Source organism: Barbatula barbatula, assembly GCF_947034865.1.
Source record: "Barbatula barbatula genome assembly, chromosome: 2".
NCBI classification, from domain to species: domain Eukaryota; kingdom Metazoa; phylum Chordata; class Actinopteri; order Cypriniformes; family Nemacheilidae; genus Barbatula; species Barbatula barbatula.
This window is the reverse complement of record NC_136767.1, coordinates 16,829,585-16,854,108: the sequence shown is the minus strand read 5'-3', so window position 1 is coordinate 16,854,108 and position 24,524 is coordinate 16,829,585. Positions and strand designations below refer to the sequence as shown.

Genomic DNA, 24,524 nt, shown 5'->3' with positions numbered 1-24,524 from the left:
AAGTTGTTACATGAATTGTATGAATTGCTTTGTTCTGATAAACAAAGGCATTCGAGAACAATAGCAACTGACATTTTTGTTTATTCAGGATTTAAAGAAATTCATGGCAGAATTTACATCTTTGGATGGAGTATCCATAATTGCATAACAGCTCCTTTCATTTTAGAAACCACATAATATTAATTTGCAGCTCTTCACATTATATTACATTGCACTTCATTATACATGAAATTAGACTGCATTGCATTATATTGTGAGGCCACATTACCTCAGGTTAAAAGCTGCAGTAACAGGCCTGTTCTGTAAAGGGCTGATAAAGTGGCACAGCAATGAATGTGTATTATACCTTATTTAACCTGATAAAGAAGCGGGACAAGGTATCATTTTTACTACAATCATCACATACAAATGCACAATTGGGAAATTGTTAAGCTGAAGTGAAATGTTTTTTGTAGATGTTTGTGTGTGTATGTGAATGACGAGAGGATAACAGTATTTCCTCAGAGCGATTTTCTAGGTGAATGTTCCATAGAGACTAACACAGTATATGTGTGTATCTGTGTGTAAGTGTGTGTGGGAGGGCGGGCATTGTAGCCTTGCATAGCAGTCATAGTGGTTTTGGCAAAGGAAGCAAAACAGATAGTGAAAGTGGGAGAGAGTGCATGACGGAGTAGTTTTATATTTTGATAGGGTTATTGTGTCTGAATTGGAAGAGGTCAGGAACGATGGTCTGCATCATATATCCTTTAACTGATCTTAAGCAACTCAAATTTCAGAATGACAAGATGTTATATTTATGGAACAGATTCAGCATTTAGAGTTTAGCCATAGTTGTAAAGAACAGAGCTGTTTATTGGCTGGGACAAGAATGAAACACTGTCCCGGGGCCTTTGTATTAGGGGGTGATGTTCTGAGGCCCATAAAGAACATCCGTTCTTTATGGGTCTCATTGGGCATGTTCCGGCCCTTCTGGATTATTAGTCCTCATGATGAGTATGGAGAATGGAGGATTAGAGTACGGGTTGGGTGATCATCTCATCCCAAAATTTTATCTTTGCCCCCTTTTCTTCCACTTCACACGCATTCTTATCAGAAGTGTAGATTTGCTCTGACCTCTAAAATTGTGCATGTGAGTTTGTTTTGACGTCTAACCTCATATTTAAGTCCAAGACAGATGTTATTCTATGAAGGTAGCCCAGACAGAGATGTCTCGATGACAAACTGCAGACCACAGCATAACAAAAAAGTAATGCAAAGCAAGCCGTTTGTAAAACTGCATGCCTAAATGAAGGCATGTGTGTCTGTCTGAATTTATGCATGTGCGTGCGTGTGAGTTGGTGGGAGTTACAAGTATGAAGGCCGCAGAGCTGGCCAGACTGAGGAAAAGTTCAGATAAGAAAACATCAACCACCTGGAGAGAGAGAGATACCTACACATCCTGTGGTAGTCTCAACGGTAACTAAATTCTTGTAATAACTCTGAATGCCATCTATTGGTAATGTCACAGGTGCATATTAGAGTACAAATGGTTTGAGTTTGGAAGGCAATTCATCACTGATGACAGTAGTTGATATGGCCACAGGGACATCTCTGTGCACCTGGTGTTGACAGAGGAAGACCTATGAAAAGTGGCACAAGAGCCCCTAAAAACATCAGCGTAAAGTAAAAAACTGGAGTCTGCCTCGAGGGTATTGCCCTACACCAGCACATAAATATAATGAGCAAAACCAATTCAAACAGAAGAGGACCTTAAAGAAAACACATTAAACAAGTTACTGTAGCTCAAATCGTAGAGACAGTGCTCAGGTCATGGATTTGAATGCATATACTGATAAATCTACTGCAAGTCACTTTGGATAAAAGTACCTGCCAATTGCACAAATACAATAAAATATCTTTCAAAATTCTGCCACAAAGTTACTTAAATGTGTAAAATTGTGTGGGGTGCTTAGGAGGTCACTTAGTTAAATGATAATCATTATTGAGACAAGTACTAAAAGACATTTTCAGTAAATGTTCAATGTGACACTGACTGGATATTGTACCTTCAGCCCAAAAATGTGGAAGGGTTTGACCACCACTAAGCTTCCTTAAAGTGATACTCCACCCTCGCCTGCAAATTGTTCCAAACCTGTATAAAGTTTGTTGTTATGCTGAATAGAGAGAAAGATATTTGGAATAATGTTTGTAACCAAACAGTTCTGGGGCACTATTGACTACCATGGTAGGGGGAAACTGCTATGGTAGTCAATGGTGACCCTAAACTGTTTGATAATCCTCATTCTTCAAAATATTTTCTTTTGTGTTCAACAGAACAAAGAAATTAAAACAGGTTTGGAAAACCTGAGGTTAAGTAAATGAGGACAGAATTTTGGTAAACAATCACATTAAGTGCTGCCTTCGGATTTAGCATCTCTAATTTGTTACATCATCACGCAAAATGTAGCAAGTTCATTGGTAGCAAGGAATTGTTTATGGAACTCATATGCTTAGTTGATGCAGGATACCCATCTTTCACAGCTGTATGTACGAGTGGAAGGTGATAGGAGTCTTGTGGGGCTCAGATTGGACAGCATAGCTGTAGGGTTTAAGGATTCGCTACTAAGTGCTAAGTGAAAGGTATGGGGAAATTATTGGTCCGGCTGGTGCTCTTGAATTTTAACTTTAAGGCGCTGCAGTGTACTGTGTTCTGCTGGTGCATCTTCTGAAGTGCTGATATAATCCCAAGAAGATGGCTGGCTGGCTTGCTTGACACTTCAAGTCGGCATTCTCTTACTTCATCTCCTTCAACGTGGCTGTAAGACCTGTCAGCTGTTGTATCTGATGATGCAACTCTGCATTTTCCTCTTTTAGTTTGTCAGATGTGCATTACCACTTGTCCATCAGGATCCACTTGCAGTGATCTCAGTTATGATTGACAGAAGAGGTGGGTGGGCATGGTAAAACCTGCAGTGCTCACGGAGTCACCTCTTTGCTGTTGACTGCATTCTGTGAGATCCCGGTCCCCAGAGGTTCTAGTCTGCTAAGTGAGCTGTGGATTATCTTGTGTCTGTGCCTGTACAACAGGGGATTCATTTTCTAGGTTAGACATGCTCTCTATAGCAATTCACTGATTCTGACCTGAACGAGTTGTGTTGGATGTTTACTTCACTGGTGGTTCATAGTTGCGGAATGGCTATAGTACAGTTTAGTCTCTTACACCTAGATTACGGTTTCACAAGTGTGTATTTATTGGACTGTGCATGACTGTGTGGTTTAAAATAAAAACAAATACAGAATAAAAAAAATATAGGAAAAATGTATAAACATTTTAGATTGCACAACACGTTATTTCACGCAATAGTTACTGACACAATTACAAATATTAAATCAAGATTAATCTAAATTTTAATTGAATTTTTTGTTTAATTTATGTTTTACTGTAAATAAATAAATCTAAATGGCATATTAACTCTTGGGTGGCGTTCATGTCTGTGTGTTTAGTTAAAAATGATGTGATCAATGTTTTTTCAGCTTCAGACATGTTTTGTTCACCAATCAAAATTTGTTTTACTATGATAGTACAGAACATGTAAATCACAAATATTAAGCATATGCTTTATATGTTGCTTGTTTTTGGGATAAAGTAAATGTATTTTTTTGTGATTTTAATTTTAGCGTTTTAATAAATTTGTATGCTTTTTTAATCAACTTACATTTTTAAATAAATTGTTATTGGCTGTAACAACAACAATAAACATCATACAAGGGACAAATGACATATAACATGACAAATAACCAACTATAACCCAGGTTAACTGTAACATATCCCTGTGTTACAGAATGATTTAGATAAATATATGTGAATATATTTTTTGGGAAAATAACATAAAGTGGGACACACACAGTAGGGGATAAGAATAATTTGAGAATAATTGTGGGTCATTAGTACACAATTTGAGCATTTTACAATTTACGGTAACATCCTGTAACATCTCATAAATGTCAAAAACACTTTTATGTTCAACAAAAGCGTGTCCACTATAAAACCTTGTATGCTGTCATATAAAAGCTTGAGCAGCCAAATAAACCCCAATATGGTCATATAAAACCTTACTGTCAACCTCAGAGTTCATATACTCGTGTTCCTTTCTCGGAAACAGGTCATGTTCACATTTGAACCTCAGATATGTTGGAGATTTGAGGGGGGGGTTGAAATAGAGAGCTTCTCTATGACCACTGCACATCCTCAGACTGACCCTGCTGAGTTGCTTTGGATGAAAACCATTAGTACTGTATATGAACCTCAAATCTTTTGAAATAACACATCATTGCATTGTTTTAGCTGTAGTATTTTAGTATTTTCATTTATTTTACTTAGTTTGGGGTCAATGAAATTTATTGTGGTTATTTATTGTTTAAGTTTGAAACTTAGTTATGTTGGAATCTTTTTTAAAGTATAATACATTTTTAAGTTTTAATTAAATTGTTTATTTGAACATTAATTTAAATTACTTTTTTTTGTGGTTTTTAATAACAACAATCAAGCAGATTTTATTTTATTTATTTATTTTTGACAAGTGATCATGCCAACTCTACTTTTGTTAGTTTCAAGAGGTGCAGCAGCGCGATCAAGCTATATTTTGAGAAGGTGAAGTATTATAATATTGTTAATATTTCACAGACTGAAATATTAACCCTTTATACATGAATTGCAGAGGAGTTTTCTTATTTGTTTTTATAGCTATTAGGAAACAGAAAACCAAATTTGAATATTTTTAGTGTCTAGTATGATTCACTATTCAATTCAACTCTATTTATATATAGCGCTTTTTACCATTTTCATTGTTACAAAGCACTGTACATGAAACATATTGACTATAAGCAAAACATTAAAATTATACAATTTAATAAAAAAAGTGAACAAACAGAATACAGACACGCACACAGGTTTATACGTACCCACATGCATAAAACACATTTCCACACGCACTGTCATGATTCTTCCGCATCATGTCATGTTTCTCTTGGTTTAGTGGCAGGATCATGACAGAGTCTCATGTCTTGTGTCGAGAAAGGCAGTTATGGCCCTTATGGCCTTCCATACACTCTCTCCGATCTCGTCTCTGTTCCCATCATTTCGTTTCCTCGTTATTTATTCATGCCCCACACCTGTTCCCCTCTTGATTTGGTCCCTTATTTAATGGCCTTGTGTCTTCTGTCTTGTGCTGGTTCATTGTGGTTGTGTGGTGATTCCATGTCTCGTGTCAGTATAGTTTAGTGTATTTGTAGTTATTTTTATGAGTTTATTTTAAGTCTTTGTATAGTGTAGTTAGTCCTGTCTTGTTATTTCCCTGTTTTGCTATGTTACCCCCTCGTGGGTTTAAATATGTTAACCCCTTATCCGCGGTCTGCACTTGGGTCCTCTGTCCGTGTCTCACCACCCGCGATCATGACACTCAAAGAGCACAATATACACTTTGATGCAGCAAGTACATCACTTGTTATGGGATGTGTTCCTGGTTCCGGTTGATCTAACTAATACAGCCTAAACCCTCAGAGGATTTGTATTATACGCTTTCCTGAAGCTCAGTGGTTAGAGCATGGCACTAGCAATGCCAAGGTTGTGGGTTCGATCCCAAGGGAATGCTCATACTTCGAAACAAATGTATTGTACAATGCAATGTAAGTCTACATTGGGTACTTTCACACACTCCTACACCCCATCAAGAACCCTGCGTTCAGCAAGTGAACGGCACCTTGTAATGCCTTCTCATAAGGGCAGTAAATCGCTTTCCCACTCATTCTCCGTCACAACTCCTTCCTGGTGGAACATTCTTCCTAACTTGGTCCGGTCAACCACATCTCTCACAACCTTCAAAAAACGACTTAAAACCATCTCTTCTGTGAATACTTAACAGGCAAATGTACACTAACCCCCTCTCTCTCAACAGGTAGTGGTTTAGCTTTTGTTGAAACTAGTAACTTTGTATTAGCACCTATCGTACTATTGCTCTTTTATGACATATCGCTTATTGCTCCCTGAACTCTTTGTAAGTCACTTTGGATAAAAGCGTCAGACAAATGCGTAAATGTAAATATATTATGGAAGTGTAGTGTTTGCAAGGTTGAAAAGATGCGTCTTCAATCTAGATTTGTAGAGTGTGTCTGCCTCCAGGACAGTACAAGGAAGACAAGGGAAAGATCACGGGGTACAATATGTAAGGTTTGGAGAATAACGAAGTCAGGAAATTCACAATAAAAAATGTTTTGCGTGTTTCATTTGTAAAATGCACAAAATCAATGTTAATCCTTTGAGACCATAATTCCCCATTATTCCCCAAATTGTACATATTGTTCCCCTTTACCTACATATATGTACTGTAGAGGTACATTATTGTTATAAGTAGTTACGCTGTAAATCCTGTTTAATTATACGATAAATTGCGGGCCGTAATCTAAAGCCTTACCGAGAAGTTCAACCATGTAGGGCTTTTTTTTAGGTAAGCATCAGTAAGATTTTAAAGGTAATGCGTTGCTCAAAAGGAAACCAGTGCAATGTTGAGAGAACATGACTAATATGCTCATACTTTTTAATTGGCTTTCAAATGACAGATTACTATAGAATAAAACGCCAAGATTCTTATCTCAAGGTTTTTATGGAACATCCATCAATAGTTCAACAGTATTCTTGGTTGTTACATATGCTGGTTCTCGGCCCAATAATCTCCTAGAGATAGCATGCATGGTTTGAAGAGCAGAGGCCCTAAAGCTGAGCCCTGTGGTACACCATGCTGGACTTGTGATTTGCGTGACACCGCATTGTTTATTGCTAAAAAATTTAAACGGTCAATGGTGTCGAATGCAGTCGAATGGTGCTGTTGTCAGTTGTGTCGAATGCAGCACTAAGGTCTAGCAGCACCAATAACAAGATACAGCCACGGTCAGATGCCAAAAGCAGATTTGTAACTCTAATCAAAGCAATCTCTATACTGCGATGTGCTCTAAATCTGGACTGGAATTCCTCATTGATGTCATTCCTTTGGAGGAAGGAACATAATTGAGTTGAAACTACTTTTTCAAGTACTTTAGAAATGAAAGGTAGATTCGATATTGGTCAGTAGTTAACAAGATCTTTAGGGCCGAGTTGGGTTTTTTAAGGGGATTATAACAGCCACCTTATATGCTTTAGGCACTTGTCCTAGTGTCAGAGATGAGTTCATTTTGCTAAGAAGAGGATCTATCATTTCTGGGAGACTCTCTTTAAGTAGATTTGTTGGTATAGGGTCTAGCATGCATGTTGTTGATTTAGATGATCTACATTTTTTTAGACAGTTAACTGTGATCTACGGTAGAAAATATTTGCATTCACGTCAAAGGCGATGTATTAGTTATTTGATCAGCTAGAGTAACCTCTGGGTGCATAGTTATAATTTTGTATCTAATATCATCAATTTTATTAGTGAAGTGCTGATATCCACTATGCTGATATCCAAAATCAGAAGTCGCTGACGATTTATTTTTGTTAATTTAGCCACTGTGTTAAATAAAAACCTAGTGTTGTGCTGGTTTTCTTCTATTGGTGAAGAAAAGTAGGCAGACCTAGACGTTTTTAGGGCTTTCCTTTATTTTCAAATAGTATCCTTCCATGCTGTAAGAAATACCTATATTTTGATTTTCTTTAAGCTGGACTCCATTTTTTGGGCTGCTTTCTTTAGAGCCTGTATACCACAGTGTTGGCCTGCTATCTTTAATCTTGTTTAATCGCAGAGAAGCAACTGTGTCTAGTGTTTCTGAAGAGGTGGAGTTGAGACAATTCAGGTAGATTATCGGGAAACAAATCTTTGATAGTTGAAGTATTTGTTCTATCATATTTGTAACAAGGAGTTTGATTGGCAGCCATAGGCAAGTAAAGCAAACACAATATTAGATAATGATCCGAGATGTCTTCACTTTACTAAAGAATCATAACGTCATCCACATTTACAGTATACCCTAAGACAGTATTAAATCTAAAGTATGATTACGAGGTGAGTTGGTCTTGACACATGTTGTCTAACGGCTATGGAGTTAAGAGTGTCTTTGAAAGCCATTCTTTAAACATCTGTATCTGTATCTGTAGGGCTGCTCGATTATTACAAAAATCATAATCACAATTATTTTGGCCAATATTGAGATCCCAATTATTTAACATGACTACTCATTAACCTTTAAAACAACATAGAAAATTTAAAAAACATGGCTTTTAAACTCTGAATTTAACTGAAAAATACATGTAAAGAAATAACAATGCTGAACCACTGAGAAAAGGGTACACTGTGGATTTATTGTCATGATCCTGCCTCTCCTTGTCTTGGTTTTCGAGTCTTGTGGCAGGATCATGTCAGTCCCATGTGTTTTGTGTGGAGAAGGAGCATTGTTTTGATTTTAAAAGCCATGCTCTCTCTCCGGTGTCACGTCCTTTGGTCCCGCCCCCTTGTTTCCCCGGTTAGCGGTCCATTAGTGTTAGTCTTGTCTCCAGCCCTGGTCCATCTTTCCCTTAGTGTTTCAGTCCCCTCACCTGCCTCGTGCAATCCTCCTATTAGCTTTCCCTTTGTGTTTCATCCATGTCACCTGCGGCCACTCTCCCTGTGTCATCAGTCCTTGTTAGTGTTTCCTTTTATCAAGCCCCAGTTTCCCTCTGTTCCCTTGTCGGTTCATTGTTTATATGTTCATGCCATAGTCCGTCCTGCATCGTTTGGATTACCAGTGTTCCTGTTTGGTTTTTGCTTTGGAATAAAGTCTTGTTGTTCGACACATGTCTGCATGCGCTTGGGTTCTGTCCACATTCATGCTAAATTGAATGTGGCATAATATTTGTTTACCTCGATTATTTTGTTTTTGTAATTGATGAAGGCCAAAATTAACGATTACGATTAATTTTCGATTAAACACACAGCCCTGCTGTATCGTTATCAACATGGATGTTAAAGTCACCAACGACAAGTACTCTGTCTGCGGCCAGTACTAGTTCTGATAAGAACTCACCAGATTCTCTAATTAAAGTCTGTCTGGTGCCCTGGAGGCCCATATCTAATAGCCAGAATAAACTTTTAAAATGTTTTATCCTTAGTATTAGGTGTTGTTACATGAAGTACCATGACTTCAAAAGAATTGTATTTAAAAGGAGACTTCTGGGAAATGCTAAAAGTGTTATTGTAAAGTGCAGAGACACCTCCCCCTATAATAATAATCTTAGGAGACAGACTCATTTAAAGTAATATAATAATCTGGTTTAAACCATGTTTCTGTCAAACAGAGCATGACTATTTTATTATCGGTTATCATATCATTGACAAAAAGTGCTTTATTAGAGAGATCTAATATTAAGAATGTTCATGTTTAATTGGTTTAACGTTTATTAAATTACTTTTGAGAGGTTTCTGCATTATTTAATGTTTGCTAGACAGACACATTCTCTATTTTTCAATGTTTTGGACATGGGATTAGCGTATTTTGTGTATTCTGCGACATGAGACAGCAAGCGGACAGTTGGTTATGCCATTCTATCTGCTCGCGACCTGGGCTCCAGTGAGTCAAGTTTTAGCATTAAGAAAATGTGCCATATTTTTAGACAGGAGGGCAGCCCCAGCCCACGAGGGATGGAGACCGGTCAGGTCAGGTCTGCACCAAAAGCTCTTCCAGTTGTTTATAAAAAGTATATTGTTCTACAGACACCACCTAGACAACCAGCCATTTAGTGATGATAATCTGCTATAAATGTCATCACCACGATAAGCAGGGTGGGGGCCAGAGAATATTACAGTGTCTGACATCGTGCGTGTGAACGCACACACCTCTTTAACATTATATTTTGTAATCTCTGATTGACTAGTGCAGGGGTTCTCAACTTTTGACTCCAATTAATGCCTTGTCATGATTCACATGGACAGAACCCAGATGCAGACAGCTCTTAACCAAAAAGTGTTTATTAAAACAACTTGAAAACTGAAAATCCCTTGAGGGGAACAAAACAGAACCAAAAACATAACAAGGTCAAATACAAAACTGGACTTTAACTAAATGAACTCACGGGACAGACAAGACATAGCAGTGTGATAATAACGGTGTGAGCAGGAGACATCAAACATAAGGGCATTAAATAGGGAAGCAACTAAGGAGAGGTAAAGAGGGAGAAAGGGCGTAAACTATTGACAGGAAAATGAATAAGGAAACAAGGGGGAGAGGCTAAGCCGAAAGAGAAGTGAGCACAGGTTATAAAGACACAAACAATGGCCATGTGTTTCCAACACAGACACAAGACATAGGACTGTCATGATCCCGTCAGCCAAGAACAACAGAAACAGCTACTAGGAGGACAGAATCATGACAGGCCCCCCACTGTATTCAACAATATTTAAAGCCCCCCACCCCTCGGTGCTCAGAAAGACTCATCCTGTAAAGTATTTCAGAGCTTGATATTAACTGAGTGTTTATTTAAAATACAAATTTATATCTTGTTTTCTTGTTGTTTTTAAATGAATTTTTAATGTTTTACTTTAAATTATTTTCCTAGTCATCCTGAGGCCCTCTTAGAAGTCAGCTGGGGCTCCCTTGTGGGTCCCCCTGTTGAGAACCACTGCACTAGTTTAAACTGTAGTGAATTCGGTGCAAAGATGCCATTAAAACCCATGAACACACCTGTATTAAAGGCTCCTGTTATGCGGAACCTTTATCTTGAAAACTAGACACGTTAGTGTTCCGGTAGAAAGCAGCATGGCTAGTTGAGCTGTCGCTGTCTGCCGTGCCTGTGTGATCTGTATAAGATGTCAGCTGAAAGGACGTTAATTCCTGTTTGTTTATGATGATTGGTGCAGATGTAACATCAAGATGTTAGTGACTGACTGCACTAAGCATTTGTGATTTCTTTTTGTGTTAATAGTGATCTAAAAAACTTGACATGTGCTGTATCATATGGACATGCCTAGAAATGTCCTTTAGTGATCATTTGTGATATTCAGATGATTAATATCAATTATTTTTTATTATTCTATATTAAAGCCACAACAGCATCTGTTCTGTTATTATTATGGATCACGATTACTCTTTGGCGAGTAAAGAAAATGTACTCGGTTACTTACGTAACCTCGGTTCCCTGAGATACGGTAACGAGTACTGCGTAGCAGGACGCTATGGGGGAAAACTCCTTTTTCTCAGATGACTGAAGCAATTCAATAGCGCAGTGAAAACTGCACGCTCATTGGTTGGAAAAAAGTAAAACTTTAAACCAATGGTAGCGGAGCTGCCGGACCAATGGCGATGGTACCCGCCAGAAAGGGCGGGGCTTACGGCTATATAAGCCGACGCATCGCCGTAGGGTCCTCAGGTTACTTCGACTGAAGCGACGATAATGCAGCTTGTAGCACGGCAAGGAACGCAGTACTCGTTCCCGTATCTAAGGGAACCAAGGTTATGTTAGTAACCGAGTACGTTCCCTATCGATACTTCACTTGTACCGCGTAGCAGGACGCTATGGGGAACCAGTATAATCACGCCGTGCTACAGATGGAACGAAAACACAGTTAGTCTCGGAGCCTTGGCTCGGAGACGGGGTAGAACAGGGAATCCCTGGGAAGGCGGAGAAGGTCAAGCTAGTAGGTGGCCTGTAGAAGACTGTAGAATCTTGTAAAAGTGGACGACAAAGACCAGCAGGCCTCCGCACAGATATCCTCTATAGAGACACCGCTAGACCAGGCCCAGGAAGAGGCAATGCCTCTAGTAGAATGGGCTCTAACTCTCGTGGGACATTGAAGGCCCAAGGAAGAGTACGCCAGCTATATAGCCTCGACTATCCATTTTGACAGTCTATGTTTCAAGACCGAAGACCCTCTTGTGCGGTCACCGAAGCACACAAAGAGCTGTTCCGACCGTCTGAATGGGGCGGAGCGCTCAATGTAGACTTTAAATGCTCTGACTGGGCAAAGCAGGTTAGGCTCTGGGTCCCGCTCGGAGGAGGGGAGAGCAGAAAGCGTGATAACCTGTGCTCTGAACGGAGTAGAGAGCACCTTAGGTAGATAGCCATGCCTTGGTTTGAGGACGACCTTGGCGTCGCTAGGCCCAAATTCAAGACAGGATGGGCTCGCAGAGAGAGCCTCTAGGTCGCCCACACGCTTCACCGATGCTAAAGCGAGAAGCAGAGCGGTCTTGAGCGTTAAGGAACGGAGGTCCACAGATAGCAGAGGCTCAAAGGGAGGGCTCTTTAGAGCCCTCAGGACCGTGGGCAGATCCCAAGAGGGAACTGTAAGAGGGCGAGGGGTGTAGCCGCCTGGAGCCCTTCAAGAAATGAACAATGAGGTCGTTTTTGCCCACTCCTTTTCCCTCGATGTGGGTATGTGAGGCTGAAATGGCTGCCACATAGATTTGAGCGTGGAATGGGCACGGCCGTTATCCAACAAAACTTGCAAGAATGATAGTATCAGCGATATGTCACAGGACACCGGGTCAGCGCCGCGTGGTGTACATCAGGAGGCGAAGACAGACCACTTGAGGGCATAGAGACGTCTAGTGGACGGGGCTCTAGCCTGGGATATGGTGTTCAGAATGCCCTCGGGGAGGTCCGTAGGCTCCCGTCGAGAGGCCAAAGGTGTAGAGCCCACAGCTCTGGCTGGGGGTGCCATATCGTGTTCCCTGCCTGAGAGAGGAGGTCCCGCCTCAGGGGAATGGGCAACGGGGCTGCTACTAGCAGCTGAGAGAGATCTGCGACCCAAGGCTGGTTCTTCCACAAAGGGGCTACCAATAGCACTCGGTGCGCTTGATCCCTGATCCTCCTGATCATCTGCTGTAAGAGAGCGATCGGGGGAAAAGCATAGAGGAGCCGGTTGGGCCAAGTGTGGGCCAAGGCGTCCCTGCCCTTCGAAAAGTACGTGGAACAGTGAGCGCAGATTGGATTGGGCCCATTCAAAGAGGCGTAATACCAGGGAAAACAGGCGTCTTGAGGAGAGGCCTCCCTGGGGATTTATGTAAGATACCACCGTCATGCTGTCTGATCGGACTAAGACGTGGCGATCCTTTAGCACCGGCAGGAAGTAGCGAAGAGCCAACCATACTGCCTGCATTTCCAGGTAGTTGATGTGGAGGCTTATTTCCTGGTTCGACCAGTGGCTGAAGGCAGGTTCGCTGTCGCACAGAGCCCCCCAACCCGTGTTGGAGGCATCTGTCATGACCACTTTCCGGCTGCACGTGGAGCCCAGGGGCATACCATGCACTAGCCAAAAGGGATCTTTCCACGAGGCTAGGGCGGTTACGCAGGCTTGGTTCACCAAAACACATAGACGTCCAAGACGCCAAGCATGTGGAGGAACTCTCGGCTTCAGCCAGTACTGGAGGGGGCGCATCCGGAGGATGCCCAGACTCAGCACCTGAGATGCAGAGGCCATAAGGCCCAGCATTTTCTGAAAAACCCTGAGGGGGCGTGAAAGCAAGTCGTCGAATAGCCAGAGCTCGTTCTGGCGATATTCTGGCAGTCATGCGATTTGAGTCGAAGACTGACCCCAGGAACGATATACGTTGGCTGGGGGACAGTGCACTCTTGGCAAGGTTGATCCTGAGGCCCAGGCTTTTCAAATGGCTGAGGAGGATGGATCTGTGGGACCGTAGCTCGTCCTCCGACTGGGCTATAACAAGCCAGTCGTCGAGGTAGTTCAGAATGCAGATTCCCTTCTGTCTGAGAGGGGAAAGAGCCCATCCATGCACTTTGTGAAAGTGCAGGGAGCTAGAGAGAGTCCGAATGGAAGGACCATTTAATAATATGCAACCCCCTCGTAGGCGAATCCCAAGAATCGTCTGTGACGGGGGGCTATCTGGATGTGGAAGTATGCGTCTTCCAGATCCAGAGATTGAAGAACCAGTCCTCTGAGCTTTTTTGCGAGAGGATCTGCTTCATCGTGATCATTCTGAAGCGCCGTTTCATAAGGGCGCGATTCAGATGTCTGAGATTGAGGATAGGGCGGAGGCCGCCGTCCTTCTTTGGTACGAGGAAGTATCGGCTGTAGAAGCCTGACTCGATTTGGTCTGGAGAAACCATTTCTATGGCTCCTTTGTCCAGTAAGTTCCTCAACTCTGTGCGCAGAACGTGTGAATTTGGGCTCTGTATTCGGGTGGGGACGACTCCGCGGAAGCGCGGGGGTCGACAAGCAAACTGGAGTGAATATCCTCGAGATATTATACCCAGAACCCAATCTGACACACCAGGGATGGCTCGCCAGGCCTTGGCCCGCGTGACAAGGGGTTGGGTGCAATGGGGAGATACGCCGCCTCTTGGGGGCTTGACACCCAAGGACAATGGAAGAGGAAGATTGCTCTTTTTTTGACAATGTTTGTGTTTTATTAAACATTTTGCGGTATGTTGTGTGGGCATTAGAACAGGCCCCGCACTTACAACCTTGCACATTATCAACACTTTGCCGGCACCCGGAACTGAACAGGGTGACTGGGCAGACATGAGAGCGGTCTTTGAAGGAGGGCCAGCCGGAGCGGGCCCTGTAGCCTTCCTCTTCCTTGCATCGGTCTCAGGAGGGAGCCTGAGGCGCAGGGTCCAGCGTGATCTTAGGCCGGGGACCCTGTCGTGGGGGATGCGGGTAGCGCCGTCCCGATCGGGAGTGTTGACGACCGTCAGCTCCGGGAGCCTTCTGAGCAGCAGGGGTTCTCACCGGCTGTTGCGTCGGAGCTGGCTTGGGGTGAGTCGCCACGGGTCTGGATCCGGGTCTTATCGGCAGAAAGTGCTTCATGGCCTGCGAAGACGTGAAGCGTTCCGCGAATCCCTCGACCGCCGGTCCGAAGAGGCCGGTAGTGGAAATTGGAGCATCCAGGAAGGGGACCTTGTCTGCCTCCTTGATCTCTGTGAGCGTCAGCCACAGATGAATCTCAAGCACTACCAGGCTGGCCATGGATCTTCCTATCGCCTGGGCCGTGGCCTTGGTGGCGCGTAGGGCAAGAGGCGGGGGGATCGAGTGGCGGAGTCACTTTCTGAAAAGAGAGACTCATACTCTCGCAGTGAGAGCATTCCGTCTCTTTGAGTGCGTCCTCAGCGTGGGAGAGACCAAAGCATGAGACGCACTCGTCGTGCCCGTCAGCGGCGTGCAGGAAGACCCCACACGAATGACAGGGACGACGCAGCATTTGAAACAACGCCGGGAGAAATTGCTCTTTTAGCGTCGCCGGATAGCAGCAGAGAAAAGACCGTAGCTGAGTAGCGAAACCGCTCGCTAGCGAAGCCGCCAACAGAATCCGCCGGAAGCGAAGCCACTGAACGAAGCCGCTGAAGCGAAGTCGCTGAGCAGGAGGTCAAATCCGCTGCAGGTGCTCTCTCGACGGCGAAGTCAGTCAGTCTCGGGAAGCGAAGAAGAGTCGTCGCTGAAGGAGAAGAGATCTGAGGACCCTACGGCGATGCGTCGGCTTATATAGCCGTAAGCCCCGCCCTTTCTGGCGGGTACCATCCCCATTGGTCCGGCAGCTCCGCTACCATTGGTTTAAAGTTTTACTTTTTTCCAACCAATGAGCGTGCAGTTTTCACTGCGCTATTGAATTGCTTCAGTCATCGGAGAAAAAGGAGTTTTCCCCATAGCGTCCTGCTACGCAGTACGAGTGAAGTATCGATAAGGAACCCCAAAAAGCGTAAACATAGTTGACTTTTTAAACAATGGCTTTTTTAAACATGTCAAACCGTGTAGCATTACGCTACAAAATCCATTGACAAAGTATCATTCGCGGGCTAACTTAGCATTACATTCCACGTTTCTTGCAAGCTAATTATTATGGTGACATAAAATAAAATTCATTCATTACCTCGTCCGCGAACAGGATAGGCAATCTCCATACGCCTCTGGATGGTGAAACGACGTGTCCCATAATTCCTCTCTCCTACATACCGTCATTTGGCTTCGCCTTTTTTGTGGTTTCGAAAGTGCACCATCTTGCGGTCCACATTTACATATTGTGGCTTTAAGATGCAGATTAGTGTTATGGATTTCTAACGACATCTAAATGATGCGATGTCGTGTTATTATAATACTGAGTCTGATTAACGTTTTGTTTGTGTAAATGCTGCGCTACTGCGCCATCCTTCATTCCATATATGGGCATAGCCTGTTATTAATGTCAAATGATTATGTACGTTTGTTTCATCCATCTACCTCTGACACATAGTATTAACTTATCACCTGTCTCCTCCTCATTTAGGCCAGAAGGCTTTACTCATCCATTACTGTATCAAAAGCTAACAGTCCAAAGTTTCTCCAACAATAGCCCAAAAATGGCTTTTAAACAATTCTCCACAGTAGTGACTTTTATGCGTGATAGGGTCAAAACTACCCCTATACTTAAAGCACCTGTGGGCCCCTTAGCATGCCCACTACATTTCACCCTATTAGTTATGGCGCTTCACCCACCGTTCTCATATATTTTTCTGTGGAAAACCATGTCTGTCAAAATATCCAAATCAGCCCATGTAATTAAATCTGAAAACAAGGCTCAGGCTGTAAAACATCACCTATCAATTGACTGGGCGACTGCCAGTGTTCTACATGTGCGCTTCTGTCCTTTAAATGGTCTTATGTAACCCAAACTGCAGTCTGACTGGATGTTTTATTAACTGAAAACTTTGACTTGTCAAAGCGAGGCACATGTGGTCAACACATCGTACATTTTATTAGGATGAGATCAATGGTAAGAAAAAAACAACGATGAAATGAAAGCTGTATTATAAAAGTTAACAAAGCTTGTGAAGTGAGTGTGGAATATCTGATGATTTTTTTTACTCAAAACGGTAAACTAAGTGAAGAAGTGCAAAAAGATGTTAACGCACACACAGATATGAAAAAAGTCTACACGTGCAGGTGTATTTGTGGCATGTGAGGAAATAGTTGACCTCTTACTAAGAGACTGCGTTGTGCTCAAACAAGCAACAACAAATGGCAAGAGATGAAAGTGTGGGCGGGGCTTGTAACTTGCATATAAACAGTCACTTACCTCACCAGCTCTGACAGCTCCCCCAAACACATGAATCAAAGCCAGAGACACTGTAGTGATCTTACTCCGGCACACTGGATAAATGTAAAGAATGCCTGCAGACTTGAAATGGAATGATGAGTGATATGTGATATGATCATGTCAAATTAAGACCTTACCTAAATAACGATATTATAATTGAAAGACGAGTACAAGGCCGTGGTTTTTCTAGGCCTTGTAAACACACACTAGCAGATCCCACACAGAGATGTGCATTATGAAACACCCATCCTCTTGGATAGTGAAGACCACATTGCACTGACAGATGTTATTTCTCGGTTGTTGGCATAGCGTTGACACCATGGAGGATGATCAACTTTATGCAGCTTGTTAAAGCTTAGGCTCCTTCTCCATTTGTTTCTCTGTCAGCTCCTACTCTCTCTCTTCTGTTTGGGGTAAAATTACAGGATTGGATTGGTATGTCTAAATGTTTCTATGGAGATGCTTGTAAATAAAAACTTAAAATAACAGGAAGAGAGAGAGGGGGTTAGAGAGACCCAAAGTTGATTGTGTATCATGCATCTTTCGTTTTTCACTCCATAAACTGTTAGAAGTCTTGTCATTTGGATGCACTTTTCCTATTTGTTGTCTCTTTTTCTCTGTCTCTCATTCACTCTCTGTTTCAAACAGATCTGTGAAGTTTTCTAAATGTGGCTAGGTATATGTAAGTTTGTGTATGATATCTGGATGTTTTCATTTGTGAGAGTAGTACAAACAGCTGCTCACAATCATCTCAAAGTTGTGCTTTTTCAACCACAAGCCATTAAATTGTCTTGGCAACCACGCCTTAATTTAACATTTTCATTTACATGGTGCCCATGTGTCCTATTAAATGCTCACATGCGGCATGAATTGTTTACTTCACCTCTTCGCCCTTATGCTGCTATAGGACGGCCATGAGAAAGATCAATCAGAAAGTCATAAAAACTTATTTAAACCATGAGCCAATTTCACCCAAACCCATGCTTTTAGAGCAGAAACTCGATTTGCAGACTGAAAATGTAGAATAGTTTGTAAAAGTCTTGGAAATGTGATTGATCACACAGACTTATGTATGCTAAGTGTTTCTATGTAGAGAAACGTATGCCCTTTTACTCGGGTGCATATGAGTGTCTGAGAGAGACTGACTGTCTCATTTATCAGAATATTTACAGGTTGCTCTGCTGGTCTCCAGGGATGACAACCTTAATCTGCTTTATATATAGATGCTTCAATGTACACGTTCGGTTACATGGTGTGACTCTTTACTGTTTGCAATGCAATTTGGAATGTAGCACACAGCACAACAAAAATAAAATGTTATCTTTCGGTAAAACATGTTATCGACTTTATATCAACACTGCATACACAGAAATATATTTTTTGCTGTAATGCATATTAAAAATGTTGTCAGTATAGCTCAAATAAAGTTTTATAATGATATTCCTAAATATTTCAGGACTCTTAAAATATCAACATTAAGCCTTAATATTGGTATAATCTATCACCTTCAAACCTGGTCACAGATCCAGGCTGTACATTTATTGTCCATTGCAATACAAACACATAGTGTCCTAATGTCAACTAATCATGTTAACTAACTTAAAGGGATAGTTAGTCAATAGTGGAAGTCAATAGTGGCCCAGAACTTTTTGGATGCAAAAGTCCTTCTAAATATCCCTTTTTGTGTTCAGCAGAACAACAAAATTTCGATCTTTTTGGTGGTAACTAGGTGGTTAGTAAGTGGTGACAGAATTTTCATTTTTAACAGAAGGAAAATGTAAGAAAAACAAGGGGTAAATAAGCTGTACTTTGTCATAGTGCTCTGAATATATGTGGAATTTGAGTTACTAAGCAACAGGTGCTACACACGCACGCATGCCCAGTCACACACATGCGCACTTTGAATGTGACAGAGTAAAGGAAAAGAGAGAAACAGGCAGAGTGAGTGAAGGATGTGGCAAAGGCTAGTTCATAATAATAAACAGAAATGAAATAATGAGATATGGAAAGCGAAACCAGTTCAGCCTTCCCTGGTAAACAACGTGACTGAGCGTTCTCTCATCGTCTCAACAATCTCTGGCCAAAACCAGACCAAACAGCCCTCTTAACTTCCATCCCTCACTCATGGCTCCTCCCACAAATGCTCACCAATTCATTCTGAATAAGCCACTCATTCTGAAAAACCTCAGACACTTTGAGACAGCATTCCTCGTCTAAATCAGACACTGTTCACGACAATTCAGCGCTGCCAATGTAATACCCTTTTCTTTTAATGCTCACATGGCACGATCGCTGGTTATATGAAGTGTTTCGTTTAAACTTTCTCTTGCAAAGTCATTTTTATTTGTGGTTTTACTTTTCTGACTTCGCCCAAGGCGTAGGAGGTTCTAATAGTTGTGCTACAGTGTTGCATACTGCAGCTTAAATTATAATATACTTTCATTAAAGTCACAGTGAACCAGAAGTTTCGATCATTTTTGCGTCTGTATTAAGACTCATTTCTGAGTGAAATGGAAATTCTAATGAGCTAAATAATGGGCTTGGGAATTTGATTGGTTGTATAAAAACAGCCGTTGCATTTTTAAATGGAGCTGGCAGCAGACTGTTTGTTCCCAGTTGCAATTGCTGCCGGATAGCTGCTAGCTAGTACTGTTTAGCAAACGTCAGTTGCAGAAGACACCACCCAACACCAGCATTGACGCAGGGACCGCCCCCGAAGGGACCTGTTCCATCTCATGCTCAGCAGACACCACATCTGAGGCCGCTGCAGCCTCTACTTCCTTCGCTTCCCCAGGAGCCTTAATCTTTACTCTGCACTACCGCAGTAGTGCCTGCTCAACTATAAGCCTCCTCTTCCTTCCTCGCCCAGGCGGGGCCAGCAACTCGACAACTCAAGCCAGGGTCTTTTGGGGATACGAGCACACACCGAGCACGGGGCCCTCTCCCCGTTCATGGGGCAGGAGCTCTGAGTCCAGGGAGAATCACCGAGCTCGGAGCCCTCGTCCCGGGACAGCATGCCAAATACACATACTGTCCGTCCCACCATATTATCTGCGAGGCGAGCTCGTGAAAGGGAAGGAGTTAACAGATGCTCCGCCCGAGCCGTCTAACATATGTCATTTAAGATGGATAGTCATTACAGGAAGGAAGTGAATTTTCAGATTTTAACTAGATATTATGAGGGCACACAAATTTAAAAAAGAGAGTGACCCACATTGCTAAACTATTTACAAGGAATCCTGCAATATTCCATGACGAAATAGGCATTGTAATTTTTTATTTCACTGGGACTTTAAGTACAGTAAAACACTTTTAAATGATATTGAGTTCAGTTTACACAGTCTAAAAACCCAACAGGAAGTAAATCATTCTAGATGTAACATATTTGTATTGCTTAAATCTTTTAGGTTGCAGTGTGATTTTTAAGGACATTTGTGAGAACCCAGCTAAAGTAATTTTTTTGTGATTTACTGTTTTCTACATAAAGTCATCATAATATTGTGTGACAATATAATCTTGATATTTGTAATACTGATTTACTGAGTAAGGCCATGTCAAATATTAAAATTAATGGTTGAAAGCAAACTTTAAGGCTTGTTATCTCATTAGATTTTGAGACTCGTTAGATTAGATTACTTTAACTTGGATTTGACAGACTGGGTCACATTTCATTACTTAATACTCGCACTATAAGCGGCCAGTAATAAAAGGGTATATTACAAAAATGTGTTTGAAATGTGTGCTTGGCACTGTAGATGTCATATTAGGTACTTAAGGTCAATAATATTAAATTAATTTTATTTGTATAGCATGTTTTTTACTGAGCAGTGAAAATAGATCACACTAAAATTATTGTATGGACACATATGTTATTCCAAAACTGTAGGACTTTTTTTCCTTTTCAGAATACAGAATAAGGTGTTTAAAAAATATTGACTTCCACTGTATGGACACAAAACCACTGAGACATTTCTCAAAATATCTTATTTCGTGTTCCACATGTCAATAATTTATGCACACTTAAGTCACTTGCACTATTGCTTAGTCTAAATTATTATCTGTTCATAGCCACCTGTAAATTAATGTTCATAGTATATAGCCATCTGTATATATTATTCATAGATCATACCTACTGTAAAGTATTTTCATAATATGCCCACTGTATAATATTTTCCTAATATTGTATTCTGTATTTATTCACTGTATATCCTGCACTTGCTAATTCCACTTCTTGTTAGACCTAAACTACATTTCATTACACTGTACTTATGTGTAATGACAATAAAGTTGAATCTAATCTAAAAAAACATGAGAAAGAATCGTAAGGTTTTTAATGACATTAATTTTTTATTTTTGTGTAAATTGTTGCTTTAATGTCCCATGAAGCAAGTCAAGGGCAACACGACAAGGAAAAACTCCACAAGATGTTTTGATGAACAGGGAGAAAAACCTTGAGAGGCTCCAGGCTCAGCGGGGCAGCCCATCCTCTGATACTAAAATAAATTTACAGATCGCAAATACTGTTCAGATAACATAATATGTTACTATTACGTTAGTAGTAAATGACAACAATGATGGCCTTTGAGTCATGCATCATAAATTATTGTCTAAATGTTTTCTGATCTTCTGTTGCTCATGGCAAAGTTAGAGCAGTGTGTGTGTGTGCTTGTAGAACTCCAGCAACAGTCCAAACAGAAATAGGATGATTCTGTGGCTTTATTTATGCAGTGTTTATTTTCAGCACATTCAGACTCTCTCATATACTTTAATTGTCCTGTCAGCATAATCCTCGAATTTTAAAATGTCCAACTCTCCATGCAAAGTAAAAAGGGGACTTTCCAATAAGGAATTATTTTAAACCCTGTATACATAAATGGCCTATATATTTTTCATTACATGCATTAAATCGGCCTCAGTATTTAAAGTTTTTTATTTTAAATCATTTTAAATTGTCAGTCAAATTAACAGACGACAACATTTATTTCTGCAAGGTTAAATATTGATTTCTTCAAAAATTCGCAAATATTTCATTTAGCTGTTTGTCTTATATAGTTAACAGTCACGATTTGGATTTATTAATGTTTAGTAGGTTAATAAATGACAGGTCAGAAGAACAGAGGCTCAGCCTGTGGACTTTCATACACCACGGACGCTCGTGGATTTGATCTTATATTCCATCCGTTTTAACTTTAATTTCTTGTAGAGTGAAAATATGAAATCGAGTCGTTTTCCTCTGATCCTATGCAGTGTAGTCTTATTTACCCGTATTGTTGGCCCCGTTCCTGAGGCTGTATTATTTAGTCCTGACAGTTAAAGCTCTCAAGGACTTTCCCGAGCGAACCCTCCGTAAAATTACTGCTTAGCCCAGCAAAACACCGTGACACAGCAAGCTCTTCGCGCATTACCTGCGACTGAACCCATGAGAGTACCTGACACGAGAGGAAAGGGCTGTTATTGTACTTAAAAAGGAAAGGTTGTTATGATGCGCACGGGGAACTGTAGCAACCGCCACCTCGGCTCGGACTGATCATTGGAAACAGACAGCGAAATATCTTATCGTGCATATTCTCAAGGGAGAAGGAAAACAACTCGAGCGGCTGAGAGAAATTCCCACCCCCGGTCGAGCTTACTTTCATTCGCTCTTTTATGGATATTGCGCGTACATGAATGACTTTAGCACGAGGTGGGAGTGAATAAAGCTTTTAAACAGACTGTCAGAATAGCAGTCTCTGAATAACAGACGCCCCGAAAAGCTCTTTTGCTGTGACAAAAACTTTTCTTTTGACGTCGCGTCTCTGTTTATTCCCACGCGGCGGCGATTGTATAGACATTTGATTATTTTTGCTTACACAGCCTTGCGCCGCGCAGCTCCTCGTATCAGTCCGACTGGAACTTTTAAACGGGAACACTTGCGAGCAGACAGAGAGGGTTTTGTCGATGAACTTGTTGCGGTGAGTCCTCTTTAAATCCTGACAGCCTGTTTGTACTGGAGTGTCTGGACTGTTTGTATTTAGATCATGGAGGTTACGCTCGGGTTAGGGGAGATTTGCGAGTCCCCGGACGCAGTTTTTCACGGACCTTTCCAAAGCGTTTTTCATAACGTTCGCGTCGTGCGAGCGAGCAACGGCGCAGTCGCGCAGAGTTTGGAAATGTCGAGCTCGAAGAAGTGCGGCTGCTTGCACGATACGATGCTGAGGGATATGCGTTTAAGCAAGCTGTCTCCCGGCCCGGGCTCATGCTGCCCCGAGAAAGAGTGCGAGAGTGCGACTTCTCTGACGGAGGCTGAGACGAGCCGTGTTCATTTTCTCAACAGGAGTTCAACAGGAAGCAAAAGCGACTCGTTTGTTTTATCTGGCGGCTCGGCACGTAAAGACGCCACCGAAAGCGGCGGCAGTGGCTCGGGTTCGCGTCGGGGCGCTGACACCGGACCGAAAAGCGGCGTCGCTGCTGAAGTTCGCGAGTTGGGCTCCAGCCGTGACGCAAGTGTGGCGAGCAGTCGCGCGTGCAGCACCAGCAGCACCATCTCTGAGACAGCGCGAGAGCTGTGCAAAGCCGTGTCCGTCTCTTTGGGCTTAGCCATGGACACCAGCGAACTGGGCGAGGTGGGACCGCACAACGCTCCGCTACCGCCCCTGACCACTGAAAGTAGTGGTGAGGAAATCTATTTGTACGGAATGCCTTTGCTAGACTGTTCAGTGAGCGAACGGGAGGCAGGAGTTAAAGGCAGAGGATACGCACTGGCGCCGGGACGAGACAGAGGTGCAGAGCTGAAGGGGAGCGATAAAGTGATCGGGATGTTCAAAAGTGGCCACCTGGAGCAGCTACCAGGTGAGGGGACGACCTTGCCGTGTAGAAACTCATCTCTTACGCACTTATCCGCGGACGTGCAGGAGGTACACGAGTTCGGCAGCCTGTCCGGGGACATTGCCAACTTGAGTTCAGAAGGTACATCGACGACGACAGGACCGGATATGGACGCATCTCGAGCGGCTTCGTGCCAGTTTGAACAACTGTTGCCCGCGAACATGTCCTATTTCATCCACCCGGAATCACTGCACACAGAACTCAATAACGGGCCAAGTCGGAGCTTTGCAAAGCCCCCGTCCATGTCCGCTGAGTTTGCGGGGCCCGCGGAGGACAGATACCCCGATTACGTGAATATGTACAACGTCAAAATAAAATCCGAGACGATGCCACGTGAACTGAACGAGACCTGGGCGTACCAGCATAGGTACGCCGAGGACGGCAACGGGCAATATGGGCCTCCCAAGCAGAGGGACCCATACGCTACTGGCCACGAAGCACCTTTTATCTGTAACCCCTACGAGTACGGGCGAAGCGGGGCTCTGGTTCCGCGGGAGCGACCTCCGCCCGAACAGTGGTACCCGGGCGGGATGCTGACCCGTCCCCCTTACACTAACGTGCCCTGCGTAAAAAACGAAATGGGCGAATGGCTGGATGTAACATCCTTCGCAGACGGCAGGTAAGAGAGGGTTACTGGATTTGCACACATTTTTTTC

At 42.4% G+C, this 24,524-nt stretch overlaps 1 protein-coding gene across 1 annotated transcript in view; it reads left to right on the top strand.

Annotated features, from left to right (window-relative positions):
* Nucleotides 1–22,122: 22,122 nt before the first annotated feature.
* ar (androgen receptor) overlaps nt 22,123–24,524 on the top strand; it is a 56,536-nt gene continuing 54,134 nt past the window's right edge. Inside the window, exon 1 of the mRNA XM_079449678.1 lies at nt 22,123–24,487. Within this exon, the coding sequence (XP_079305804.1) occupies nt 23,022–24,487 (1,466 nt within the window). The 5' untranslated portion in view covers nt 22,123–23,021. The remainder of the gene's footprint in view (nt 24,488–24,524) is intronic.